Genomic DNA, 13,726 nt, shown 5'->3' on the forward strand with positions numbered 1-13,726 from the left:
CTGGCCCTCTGACACCTGCCGCGCCACGGCGAAAGCAGCCCTTTGACCTGCTCCTCGCTTTCACCCTCCCCTCGCGACTGCTCACCGGTCGCCATCATGGCCGATCAGCAGCAGCAGCACGCCCCGGGCGGCCACTATTCTGGCGCCAACCCCGTCCCCACCGTCAGGAAGTTCCTCGAAAACCTGGACAAGGACAAGCAGGAACGTGACAAGGAGCTCGAACAGCGCCCGCCCGGCCAGCAGAATGCTATTGCCCACAATCAAAATCCCCGTGGTATCAAAGGAACCCAGAAACAAGTCACCGACCCCACAACCGGCGGCCAGGTCATTATCGAGGACGTCCAGAAGGATGTCATGAAAGAGGCGGACAATCCACAGGTGAGAACGCATAGCTTTTACAGCCTTGGAGAATCTGGCGCTGACTTCCTGCAGCTCTCGGTGCCAAATGCGAACTTGGGCAAGGATACGGTATGCTTCCCCCCCTGTATCCTGTTTATTCGCGCCTGCGCTGACACCACCCATAGCCGATCAAGACGGATGCCTCTCAGTCCAACCCCGAGTACAAGTACAACCAGGACGTTACTTCACCCCCGGACCCTGTCGAGGAGGGTGCCACGTCCGACGTGCCCATCCACGGCGAAAAGACAAACATTCTCTTCCACCCCACTCCTTCCGTCAGCTATGAGCCATATTTCGCGGCTATGGAGAAGCGCACTTCCGGTTTGTGCGTGGGAATTCTCGCAGCTATCATAATAGTTGGCAGGATTTTCGGGGGCCGCATGCTAGGCCTGGTCCCGCTTGGTTTCTGTGTGGCCTCCGGTGTTTATCTGTGGATGAAAGAGGTTATCCGCAGCGGACGGGAAGTTGAATGGGAGAGCGAGAAGACTCGCGGCGAGACTGTAGGCATCTTTTCACAACTCACCATAAAAAGGAAGAAGAAGAAAAAACTAACTGTGCGGCAGGCATCTGCGAACCTGCTTCCCGAATCCGTCGAATGGATGAATACCTTCCTCGGAATTGTCTGGGGTTTGATCAACCCCGACATGTTCCAAGGTGTGGCCGACACGCTCGAAGACGTTATGCAGGCCTCGGTTCCGGGTGTAATTGAGAATGTCCGCGTTGCGGAAATCAACCAGGGGAGCAATCCTCTCCGGATCCTGAGCTTGCGCGCGCTGCCCGATTCGCACATGTCGGATATGAAAAAGGCAATCCACGAAGAAAACAAGAAGACGAAAGACCCTCAAGAGGCTGCTGCAGATGAGGAAGGCGGTGACTACTACAACCTAGAGTGTTCCTTCGCCTACCACGCGAAGCCGACTGGTAAGCGTGCGTCGGACAAGGCTCGGAACATGCACATGCAGCTAGTCTTCTACTTGGGAGTTAAAGGGCTGTTTGGAGTTCCTCTTCCCATCTTTGTGGAGCTTCAAGGCCTTGTTGGCACTGTCCGCCTGCGTCTCAACTTGACCCCGGAGCCTCCTTTCTTGAAGACTCTCACTTTCACCCTGATGGGGACCCCCCAGGTTCAAGCCGGCTGCATTCCAATGGTCGAGAAAGGTATCAATATCCTGAACCTTCCCTTGATCTCCAATTTCGTCAACTACGCTATTAGTGCGGCTGCCAGTATGTATGTCGCACCGAAGTCCATGTCCCTTGATATGCGCGCCATTCTCCAAGGCGACGATATCCAGAAAGATGTTCAAGCTCTTGGGGTTATGTGGATCCGCATCCACCGTGCTGTTGGTCTCAGCAAGCAGGACAAGCGTGGCAGCAAGCACGGCGGCAGCGATCCTTACATCACCCTTTCTTTTTCCAAGTACGGCAAGCCCATGTACTGCACCCGAGTCATTACGGATGATTTGAACCCTGTCTGGGAAGAGACTACCGCGTAAGTCAATCTCTCCTGGTAAAGTAAATCACGAAACTAACAGTGTCAAGTCTTCTTGTAACTCCGGAGCTAATCAAGGCTGATGAAAACCTGAGTGTGGAACTTTGGGACTCTGACCGCCACAGCGCCGATGACATTGTCGGCAAGGTCGAGCTTTCCATGCAAAAGATGATCCAACATCCCGGAAAGATGTACCCGCAGGTCAGCAAGCTGGCTGGAATGGACGCCGACAGCACAATGCCCGGAGAGCTTCACTGGGAGGTTGGCTACTTTAGCAAACCTAAGTTCAGGCCTGAGCTCCGTACTGATGGCAAGAACAATGCTCTTGCCGACGGACTCAAGGACAAGCCAGAATTACAGGATGAGAAGGGCGTCACCAATACTGAGGATGATGATGCAGTTCAGCACACTCCTCCCGATCCTCTCTGGCCCAGCGGCATTTGCAGTGTTGTAGTCCACCAGATTGTGAACCTGGAACTTGAGAACATCAAGGGAACACAGGGCAGCCGCAGTGGCAGAGAGTTCGAGCCGGCCAAGCCATATGGAGAAACCACGGACCAAGAAGGAAAGGACCTGCCCACCAGCTACTGCACAATTCTTTACAACGATGAGTTGGTGTATCGCACACGTGCAAAGGCCGTCACCTCTCAGCCCATCTTCAACGCTGGTACCGAGCGTTTCATGCGCGACTGGAGATCCGGAATTGTTACCATTACCGTTCGCGATTCACGCAATCGGGAGCACGATCCGATCCTGGGTGTCATACCTCTCAAACTTTCTGATATCTTGGATACCAGCTCTCAAGTCACACGCTGGTACCCGCTGGACGGCGGCATCGGGTTTGGGCGCGTTCGAATCTCTTTGCTCTGGCGCAGTATCGAGACCCGCCTCCCTCCCAATCTCCTTGGCTGGGATGTGGGCACCTTCGAGTTCTCGTCCGAACGCATCCTGGCAATCAACTACAACCACCATTCCAAGCTTCGCCTGCGTACCGGTGGATCCACTGCGAAGATTCCCCGTACGGAGGCCCGTCAGCTGGAGGAGGGCGACGGTATGTACTGGGACTTGGCTAAGAAGGATGGCAAGAACAGTGTCTCTCTGCCCGTAAAGTACCGCTACCGCTCTCCGATCGTCTTTGAGTTCCACGTTAGCGGCAAGCGCAAAGCCGACGCCCACGCCGTCATCTGGCTGCAGCATTTCATCGATAACGAGGACACACCTATCAACGTTCCCATCTGGAAATGCGCCCACCCCGCCCGCCTTACCCAGAATTACATCACAGAGGACAACTGCAAGGGCGAAGTTGGTCTCGAGGACCTCGAGGAAGTCGGTCGCCTGCAGTTCACTGGCCGGTTCAAGCCTGGTACTGACGAGAGCCATGAGTCCTTCATCATGGACAACGACTCGCGCGAGACGTATGAGACGTGGGAGGCGTGCATGTGCGAGGGCGTGCGCCAGCGCAGCGTCGACAAGGAGCTGCCGGACCGCATCAAGCAGCTGCACGACAAGTCGCTTACGCAGGGGCGCGACGTCCTCAAGGAGGAACCCGAGGAGGAGAAGACCAAATGGCTCACCAGGGACGGCACTGACTGGTCCGGCGCTTTCGGCGAGGATCCCAAGGCGTACATGGATGCCGCCGGCCGCAAGCGTCGCGAGCCTGGCCGCGACCAGCCCATGCACGACCCGAACCATCCCAGCTCGGACGAGGACCACGAGAGCGATTACGTGCAAGACGATGACGACTCGGATCCGGATGATCTGGGAATCCAGGACGCCGAACACATGAACGACGACGCAAACCGCAGTGCTGGCAGGAACGCGCTCAACGGCGGCCGCAAGTCGAGTGGAGGCGAGACGGCCAACACGTCTTCCACCTCTTACACGCAGGACAGCAGCACGAACACGAGCGGCAGCAGCGGCAGCGGCGGCAGCAGCAAGGATATCAACAGGCAGAACAAGCGCACCGAGGCCCGCAAGCAGCGCGGCATGATGCAGTGGAAGCCTGCTCGCAACGTCAAGTTTGCGAAGGACGAGGGCGTCATCGGCATCAGGCGGCTGAAGAACAAGATTACCGGCAAAATGGAGGGAAGGAAGCCTGGCGTGGAGACGGAGACTGGAACCTGAGACATTCGCCTTATTCCCTCGTCCTTTCTTTCTTTTTTTTTTCTCCCGTCTACGGGAGATGCAGCATTTTTTGGTGGGTTTAATCATAGTCCTGGGCGTTCTGACTTAATCCCCAGACTGGGAAGCGTGTTTGACGTATATTATTAACGGTATGGGGGTGATTCTTCATGAGTAATGCAACAATAATGACTTATAACTACCTTCATCAAGTCCGGCTTAGTAAGTAACGGCCTGATTAATGTTGAAACGACATTTTCTGAATACCTAGTTGAAGCCATCCGGGCATTGTTCTTTTTCTTTTTTTATTCAATTGCAACGTTGGTGGTTGAAGTATCATGATTCCACGTAGCATCGACTGCATGCCATTAGAGGCCGACTACGCCACCACTTCTCCCCAACAAGTTTTTGACGTCGTTCTAGAAAAAATTACTCGACGGTCCCGGAGATAAGTGCTTCAAGTGCCAGTCAAGAACGAATATAGCGGAACATGGAAGGACTAAGTTCTTATATAAACTGCTGTGAAAATTTTTTTTCATTCCATGATATATCTATGTCTATATTAATTAAATCAACACATTACAGTTCATCCTCATGTCTCTGCAACACAACTAGGAAGGCACAACCTCAGCAAAGAGATTTCGTATGTGCCCGGCGGCGGACCGGCTCTGTAGGGTACGGAACAAAAGCGTCTGTAGTTCCCTTCTTTTCCCTCACCCTTCTTCATGCCGCCCGCCTCTTTGTGGAGGTCCACCTGCTCATTCTTTCACGAGACTTTGTGTGTTGGAGAGGGAGCCCTCGGCTACAAGTGGCTGACAAGTCTCATACGACCACATCCGCAGTGGCTAGGCCAGGCCGGGCCGGGCCATCTTTGGAGAATGACGAACCCAGGCTATTTCCCTCGTCATTCTTCAGTGTAACTGCACTCGCGGAGTCGGAGACGCTACTGCGTCATAGACGATACCAGGTCGCCTTGGCCTGCGAGAAGCTGGATGCGGCCTTGTGAGATCCATTGGGCAAGCAATCCGTCAGTCGGTTGGTCGGTATGTACCAACGTATCTTCAGCGGGGGTTTCCAGTATATCGAACTGGCTTTCCCTTTTTTTTTCTTTTTTCAAGAACGGTACTGGTGGCACTGTTCTCACAGTCGTACTCTCCGATAGGACCCCGCCCGGTCTGCAAGCGGACGTCTCACCGGGATCCAGCAAGCCCAAATAAGAAGGACGAACGTCATGCAGGCCAGGACAGCGAGCAGCAGCTGCAGAGCGACGGTGTCGCGGTCTTGCATCGGTTCGAAAGCGCCGCCAACCTACAGAGACAGCCAATCAGCAAAAGCGAAACATTCCCTCGCGAGAGATGTCCAAAACTCACCATCATCCCACTCTTCCGGTCCACCACCGCACTGACCCCCAACACAGTCCCTGCCTCATCCAACGCCTCCACCCTCACGACTTCGACCTCCCTCCCCGCCTGCGCCAGATGCAACATGCCCTCGAACCCACTCTTCTCCACCTCCTCCAAAACCACCCACTTGTCCTCACCATCCGCTTCCGCATCATCATCCTTCGCCGCGTCCGCAGCGCCGCCCATCAACCGCCACCGTCTCACCTCCGTCGCCCCGTTCCAGCTGACATACAACCGGTTCCTGCTCACCGCGACGTCCGGCCGCGTGTTGGGGAAACCCTTCCACTCGCCGCTCTTGAACGCGCGGTACGACTTGACCCAGCCCCAGCCGAAGAAGGCGGCGGCGCCAAAGTGCGTGTCGCACAGGACCTGGGGCCGGACTTGGGCGCTCTCTTCGACGTCCGCCTCGCCCCCCGTTTCGGGGACGCGGAACTCCGTGTACGCGGCCGAGTGGCCCCAGCCGACGAAGTAGTTGCCGCTGGGGAGGAGTTGGACCGAGCCTTGCGAGTGGGCGAGGATGCGGGCGGGGCTGACGAGGGCGGCGACTAGGGTGGCTGTCATGTTGGCCGGGGAGGTGGTGGTGTCGAGGCGGACGACGAGGCCGCGGCTGTGGCCGTGGGGGGTGGCGAGGTGGTCGTTGTTGTCGTAGGCGCCGTTGTCGAAGATGGTCACGATGCTGGTTCCGTTGGGGCCGGGGTAGTGGCGGGCGTGGTGCTGCCAGGAGAAGTCGGAGGCGGTGCCGTTGGAGAGGTCGGTGAAGGAAGAGCGGGCGCCGCCGAGGCGCCAGAGGACGGTTCCATTTTGGGATTCGGGCGAGATGCAGGTGATGGTGTGCGTATAGCGCGCGGAGACATAGTACAGCCCCGTGGCCGGGTCTTTGTCGACGCTGTTGATGTGAAAGAAGTCCCAGGCGTCGTCGGCGCTGCGGCCGTGCGATTTCAGCGGGGCGAACGACTCGTTGACGGCATAGTGGCTGGACGCGCGCCACTCGAACAGCAGCGCGCCCGTGGCAACGTCGATTTCCTGGAAGAGGCCGTCGTAGATCCAGCCGTCGGCCGGCCCGCCGACGGAGGTGAGGTCGGCGGGCACAATCTCGTAGATGGTCAGCAGCGCGGTGCCGTCGGGGGTGAGCTCGAACTCGTGCAGATCGCCCTCCAGGCCGTTGGCGGGGGTAAGGGTGTGCACGATGTCGTATGAGGAGTTGAGCTTGTTCCATCGGGTTAGAGATGTGTACTTGGTGGTTTAGGACGAGCTCACCATGTAGTAGGTGCCGCGGCCGTGGGTGCCATCATCGGTTCCGGACCAGAAGGTAAGATAGGTTTCTCCCAGGTAGGACTGAGGCCTGAAGTCCATGACCTCGCCGAACTTCTTCTCCATGTAGACGAGACTGCCGTCGGCATCGAGGATCATGGGGCCCGGGGTGGAGACGGATCGGCCACGGGGCTCGAGAAAGACATGGCCAGGATCGCATTGCGTGCTCTCGGTGAGGAGGTTGACGCGGGGCGAGGCGAGGTCGAAAGAGAGATACTCGCGCCAAGGATATGCGCCGTAGAGGCCTTGGTCATACCAAAGCGGGTTAGACTGGCGCGAGGGCGCAGCGTGGGCCAGAAGCGGCAGCAGCGAGGCGAAGAACAGCAGGAGCTCCATGGCGAAATGGCGGGATCAGCCGGGCGGACGGCAGTGGCAGCAAGCACGACATGAAGCAGCAGCTGGGGTCCGCCAGATCTTGTACAGGCCGCAGGAGGAAGGCTACGCGCGTGCTCCAGCTTCGGCGGCGTGAAATGAGCCCAGTGCTGACGAGGCCAGCGTGGGCGGGCCCAGGGGATACATCAGCGTCCTCCGACCCGATCGATCCTCTGCCCGCACCTGTGCCCCTGGCCGACGTCTGGGCGAGTGGGGACGGCCCAGCCTTCCTTGTCCGGGCTCCAGGTGTCGCGGGAGGGCAGGCCGGCGCCGAATTAAGAGCCGCGTGTACTCGCAATCACATTCACGGCCATCCTTCCTTGGTGCGGCGACGTCGCAGACGCCAGCATTTTCGAGCACTCTTGGGCAATGGGTGGCCTGGCGCTGGATGGCCGCACTTAGCAACTGCTGCTGCAAGTCGGCCGTCTTCTCGTCGCAAGGCCGGTTTTCATCGAGATCTGGCCGGCGTGATAGGCTGGATTCTGAGGGTCGCGTCAAGGATGCTGTGCAGGTTGCTTCAGGGAAGCCGATCAAGCGGTGGCCCAAACGCGGTGGGCAGCGGCGTCGAAAGACACCGGCCGACTGCCGTCAAGCGCTGCGCACACGGCGTAATTGCTCACACGAGAGGGTTGCGCGGCCCGAGACGTCAGCCCCGCCAAGCTGCTATGTTAGCGGCCGTCTCCTACCAGAAAAATACACGCCCTCCATCGTCGAACTTCTTGCTGCACCGTCGTGTTTATCTATTGTGGCGCGCTGGCTTCTCCTTGTCTGTGCCGCAGTCCACGCGTCCTCTCGGCGCCATCCCCTGCAACTATTGCTTCACGTTCCCTGCCAATGTATTCCCGCCTCCTTTCGATTGCTCTTGACGTTCGCTTAGAGTCTGCGAAGAACTTGACTTACATGTTCCTTCTGTGGGCCCCCCCATGCACTCGCCATCGAGGCACAGCCTGTGAACGTAACCGATGGCTATCGGAAGCCGGAACTTCTGCAATCGTCATTAGCCCTTCGATACATTCACGTAAGCAGAGGACAACGTGGATCATAGGCGTTAATGGCAGCATTAATTCTGCACCTATTAACGACTTTTTTCTACTAGCTAAGTACATAGATAAGTTTTCATAAGTATGGTGTTCCGTTATGCGCTATGACTTGTAAATGGAATAGACATTGCAGTTATCTTCACCGAAAAACTTTCCTTCGGCACATTCTCAAACACTTTACTACATAACTACAACAAACAATTTGGAATTTCATAACAGCAGCTTTAGCTCACTTGGGAGAGCGCCAGACTGAAGTTCACTTTAGTTTAAAGCCATCTGTGCGGTATCTGGAGGTACTGTGTTCGATCCACAGAAGCTGCAAGGAATGACATCCTTACTAATCAAAGATTGGTTACGCTGTACTTTTTTTTTTGTTTGTGGCTACTCCGGGGCGTAACCTTTCTTTTTGAAGCAACTCTTACCTGCTAGCTAGGTCGATTGTTATAGAACAGTAGTGAGGAGACAGTGTCGGGCGTTGTTCGCTGTTAGACTCAGCGGGACATAGAAAGCTATAGTAGCACCGCGGGTAGTAAAGCACTAAGCTTGCTCAAATCTGTTTTACAAAGCTTGGCACTCTATTCAAATGCTGTGGGTAGTTGGATCCAGTATCTAGACGTAAATCAGACTTGGGTGCGGACAAATGTGTCTATATATTGGACTCGACTACCCGCGAGGGGGTTCGGACGGCGTAGATCTTCAGTCACCTACTATGGTAGGGTGACCGAGTACAATGCAAGCAAAAGAAGCTCTACTACGTAATCAAGGGTAATCGGGGAATAGGGTAATCGAAGCGCAATTGCAAGCGTGGTTTAGATGTGTTGTAAAGAACTAAACCATCTATCTCGGTCAACGACATCCACTAGCGCATCCACCAATAGCACATTCACCCCTCAGAAGAGAATATAGGTAATTAATGAACAGATCCAGACGCAAATGCGAGACTTGAGTCTATATGAATGCGTCTAGACATGGGATTCTACTATCATCGTACATGATGTATCATGATGGTCAAATCAGTTAGCGACTTCCACTCCCTTCAAACAAGAAACGAATCTTTCTTTTTCTTTCCCTCATCTTCTGACTCTAGCTTCTTACATCCGATTCTTCTTTTTTTTCAACACTCCAGGGTATCGAGACGCCCAAGTCCTTCGTGTATCAGGACCAACATGCCACACGCTTTCCAATCCAAAGGAAATGAGAAAAGAGAGAGAGAGAGAAAAGAAAAAGCCCCAAAAACGCCCCCCACCCAGCCAATGCCGCCGTGTCGCCCTAAAAAGAAAAAGAAAAAATATAGACGGAGAAGAGGACACAATCAACCCCGCCCCCAACAAGCAAACAAACAAACATACAAGCACCCTCCTACCCTCCCTCCTCCTCCCCCGAACCTTTTATCCCTACAAAAACGTCCTCTTCCGACTCAACTTCGAATACGCCCTACTGATAGGACTATTCGTATTCACCGTGCCCGGCCGCGCAATCCCAGGTCCAGGTCCAGGCCCGTCCCGACTCGCCATACCACCGCCGCCACCACCGGCCGACATCATCTCATACGCCGAAACCCCGCTCGCCCCCGTATACGCGGTGCCCCTCGTGGTCGTCGGATACAGGCCGCTCGACGACGGCGGACTGCCCCCGCCGCCGCCGCCGCTGAGCCCGAAATATTCGCCGCCGCCGCCGCTGCCAAATGATCGGTTGCTCCACGCGCTGCCGGGGGGCGGCATGCCGGTTCCCAAAGAAGAATGGACGCGGGTCATGCTGGACGGCGTGTCCGGGCTGCGGGCGTAAGGGTTGGGGTTGGCGGCGCCATACGACGACGACGAGAAGCGCTGCTTCATGCGGGCGAAGAGGCCGTCGCCGCCGCCGTTGTTGTTGGGACCGTCGGGCGAGCCGCGGCTCATCGACATTGACGTCGAGACGGCCAGAGGGCCTCCGGGCCCGCCGGCGTTGTTGTTGTTGTTGTGCTGCGATAACTGGCCGTAGTAATGTTGATTGTTGAAGTCGCCCTGCGCGTGGTGATGATGAGCTCCTCCCTGTTGCTCCACCGGCCAGCTGGCTTCCTCCTCGACGCGCCACGCGTTGCCCATGTTGCCGCGTGCGGCCACGACGGCGGGGACGGCCTCCTTGGGCACGATGAACAGGTGGCCGCCGCTCTCGCCGATGAACCACTCGCCCGCCCACTGGCGGCCCGCGGGCCCGCCGCCGCAGGATCCCGCCATCGAGGCCGATGGCGGCGAGTTGACGGCGAGCGAGAAGAGGTTGGGCGGCTCCGAGAAGTCGGTGACGAGGCCGCGGTGGAAGATGAAGTAGGCGAGGCAGAGGACGTTGGTCAGGAAGGCGAAGACGAGGACGAGGTAGAAGAGTTTCTGCGGTTCGCCTGTCGGGCCCGAGGCGTAGGTGCGCTCGCGGAGGGTGGCGTTGAAGTTGATGGTTTCGGGAGTGAGGAGGATGTCTTCGTCGTGGGGCTGCGAGCGTGAGGATGAAAAGATTAGCCGCCGCCGCTGCGTTGTTGTCGAGGAGTATTACTTACCCAGTCCATGTCCATCTGGGCATCCTGCGTGCTCAGCAGCAAGGTGGTGCTCGCCAACACCGCCAACGCCTCGGCCAGACTCGGCCGATCCAGCTGCAGCGTTGGCTCCTTGACAATGGATTGCGTGAGCAGCCGTGCGATGCTGGCCTTGCCGTCCATGATGCCGTTGCTCAGAGACATCGAGTTCGCCCACTCCGTTGCGACCCACGGCCAATCAAGGCTGACGGCCGCAGAGCCGCTCTCTGCACCCGGATCACTGTGGATGTACGCCAGGGGGTCATTCTCTGGGTCACAGGTCGACGAGAGAGAGGAGCCCTCCTGCACGGCGCTGTAGGTGGTGCTGCAGTTGGGCGTGAGCGATGCCTTTAGTTGGCAGAGCGAGTAACGTTCTACGTCCTCGTCCCCATCGCGCCCCAGCAGGTAAAGGGACTCGCGGCCGTAGAAGAATGTCTGGTTCAGCACCGTGTTGTAGCTTGACGGGTAGCGCGGGAAAATGGGGGCGTTCTGGCCGTTCTTGCGCCAACCGAAGAGATCGTCGACGACGGTCTTGTTGATGGACTCGTCGGAAGTGAGGAAGCTAATCTGCTCAGGCCACGTCGGGGCATCTAGCTCTTCCGAGTCGTTCCACGCGGTGAAGACAATGGGGGCGAGCTCGCTGCGGTTCATGTTCGCACAAAGAACATGGATGGCAGGGCTAGGCACTGAAGCGACAAGGTTATATGCGCCCAAGCCACCGAGTTCAGACGGCTGCAGAATATCGTTGCGCTCGTCCCAAGCCGCACTCAAAACGCCGGCGTGAGGCATGGCCAAGGTGACATTGTTAATGATGCGACCACTCCACTCAAAAGCAGAAACATCCAGCCAGGTTCCGTTGACTAGGATTTCAGAGTGGAACTGGGAGAAGGCGGGAACTCTACTCTCTTTGGTGGTGCCGGCGGTCTTGTTACGGGCCAAGTAGTCCCATTCGGCGACATAGCGTTGGTAGTCGTGGTAAGACTGTGCTGCGTACGTGATGTCAAGACAGGTTGCATTGCGGTGTACCTCATCTTCCGAGACCGTGATTGGCGTTTCGCAGTTGTAGCCAAGGTACTGGCTGTTGGCAAACTTGGTCAATACGCTCGCCTTCGCGATCTTCGTCTCCAAGGCACCTAGCTTGAGTTGGGGTTGCACTGCGCGGTGCTGTCAGCTAACCACTGCTTGAGAAGTGAAGAGGTCCGCTTACCTAGGGCATCCGAGGCGGACGTGTACACCGTCGCAACAATAGCTGCGATGAAACTGATTATCCCCAGGATGCTGAAAAGCGCATACCGCACAGTCTCGAAGTTTGACACCATGTAGCCAGGCGAACCGATCCAGTTACGCATGCTCATCTCAGCAAGAGTCACGCCCTTGCCGCTCCCTCTTACGCTCAAGCTCCGCCTACTCAGCACTTGACCGAGAAAGGCAACGATCGAAGACCCAAACGACAATTCGACCGTCTTTGCCAAGACCGCCACGAGCAGGGAAGCGTTGGATGGCGTAAGCCAGCCGTTGCTGCGTATCATAGGCCATTCCGGACCACGCAGAGCCACGGCGAAAAAAAGACCCGAGACGATGGTGGCGTATATCGAGATTAGAATGATGGAGCTCGTCACCCATCTGGTTCGGAAAAAGTGCCTTCTTGCTGGACAGTGCACGGTCGGATTGAAACCTACAGAAAATGTTAGCAGCCGCGCCCAAGATATCAAAGTCATCTGCGAGCTCCAAATAGCCCCCATTGTTTGCCCCAAGCATGAAACCTGAGCTCAGAAAACGATTGCACGGTGCCAAGTCTGCGCAAAGACGTCCACGCAAAAGCTGCAACCCCCCACGAACCATAATCCCGCAAAAACAGCCCCATCCTCCATCGTACCACCCCCCCCCCCAAAAAAAAGGCAGAGAACGACTTACCAGGCTGATGGCTTCCCTCGAAGAAATACTCCAACTTCGGACTCGGCATCCCGGCCTCGGCCCCCTTCGCATCGGCGCCGAACCCGCCCTTGGACCTCTCGTCCCGGTAATCCATCCCGTCCACATCCCTCACCAAGCTCGTCGTGCTCTGATCCATCACCGACCTCGAATCCGCCATGCCGTACACGTCCGAGAACGGGTTGCTGCGGACGCCGCGCGCCGTCCGGTCGTTGAACCCGGGCGTCGTCGGCGTGCCCGACGTGTCCGAGCCGCTCGTCGGCGGCAGCAGCGGGAAGTTGAACGAAACCTGCCTCTTCCCCGACGTCGGCGTGCCCCCGAAGCCGTCGTGCCCACCACCACCACCACCACCACCAGTGCCGCCCGGGGCCGGCACGCTGCTCCCCCGCGCAGGACCTCCGCCTCCCGCGCTCCCCGTCTCGATGCCCAAGCTGCTCGAGCGCGAGCGGCGGCGCTGCTGCAGGCTCGCGTACGAGGCGACGGAGCGGATGCTCTTGCTGCGGGTGGCGATGCTGCTGCGGCCGCGGTACGAGCCCGTCTCGTAGTTGAGGTCGAGGTCGTCGTCGCGGTCGTCGTCGAGGGCCTCGACGAAGCGCGAGCGCCGGGTGCCCTGCGACATGCGCGAGAAGCGCGAGGACGTGGACACGGCGCGGGCGAGGGACGGCGTGGCCGGCGTGCCGGACGAGGAGGGGGTCATGGCGGCGGGGCTGGCGGTCGTCGTCGTCGTCGTCGTCGCGGCGGCGTCGTTGTCGTTGGTGAAGGGGGATTTGGACGAGGTGCTGGCGACGGTGGTGTCGATGCGGTCCGGCTGTCTGCTGTCCGACTCCATCTTTGCGGTGGCGGGACGGCAACTACTGCTCGCCCTCGAGCTGTTCTTCTTTTTCTTCTTCTTCTTTTTTTTTCTTCTCCCGTGCTCTTTACCAAGCTCCCTTTCTTTCTCTGTTTGCCGATGACGTTCCCCGGAAGATGAGAGCTGCAACCCCCCGCAGCGAGCAAACTTTCTCCAGACAAGCAAACGCGGAGCCGTTTGTCGGTCACTTCTTATCTGCGGGAAAGAAAGGACACGGGCGCAGAAAAGGCAGTGTGGGGGAAGAGAGAGAGAGAGAGGGGGGGAGAGAAC

General features: G+C 57.5%; 3 protein-coding genes across 3 annotated transcripts; 1 reads left to right on the forward strand and 2 right to left on the reverse strand.

Moving 5' to 3' along the window:
• Positions 1-96: 96 nt before the first annotated feature.
• On the forward strand, positions 97-4,009 carry BKCO1_3100031 (c2 domain protein; the record flags this gene model as incomplete). The annotated part of the gene is made up of 5 exons (XM_020274305.1): positions 97-378; positions 433-468; positions 525-899; positions 963-1,885; positions 1,936-4,009. The coding sequence occupies 5 exons, from the start codon at positions 97-99 to the stop codon at positions 4,007-4,009; spliced, it is 3,690 nt and encodes a 1,229-aa protein (XP_020129613.1).
• Positions 4,010-5,146: 1,137 nt separating this feature from the next.
• Positions 5,147-7,056, reverse strand: BKCO1_3100032 (arylsulfotransferase protein; the record flags this gene model as incomplete). Its single annotated transcript, XM_020274306.1, has 3 exons — positions 5,147-5,314; positions 5,377-6,615; positions 6,667-7,056. 3 exons carry the CDS (start codon positions 7,054-7,056, stop codon positions 5,147-5,149), a joined length of 1,797 nt encoding a protein of 598 aa, XP_020129610.1.
• Positions 7,057-9,526: 2,470 nt separating this feature from the next.
• BKCO1_3100033 (uncharacterized protein) lies at positions 9,527-13,435 on the reverse strand (the record flags this gene model as incomplete). Its single annotated transcript, XM_020274307.1, has 4 exons — positions 9,527-10,594; positions 10,660-11,828; positions 11,882-12,349; positions 12,589-13,435. 4 exons carry the CDS (start codon positions 13,433-13,435, stop codon positions 9,527-9,529), a joined length of 3,552 nt encoding a protein of 1,183 aa, XP_020129611.1.
• Between the last annotated feature and the right edge of the window lie 291 nt (positions 13,436-13,726).

The sequence above is a fragment of the Diplodia corticola genome, assembly GCF_001883845.1.
Source record: "Diplodia corticola strain CBS 112549 chromosome Unknown scaffold31, whole genome shotgun sequence".
Classification (NCBI taxonomy): Eukaryota; Fungi; Ascomycota; class Dothideomycetes; order Botryosphaeriales; family Botryosphaeriaceae; genus Diplodia; species Diplodia corticola.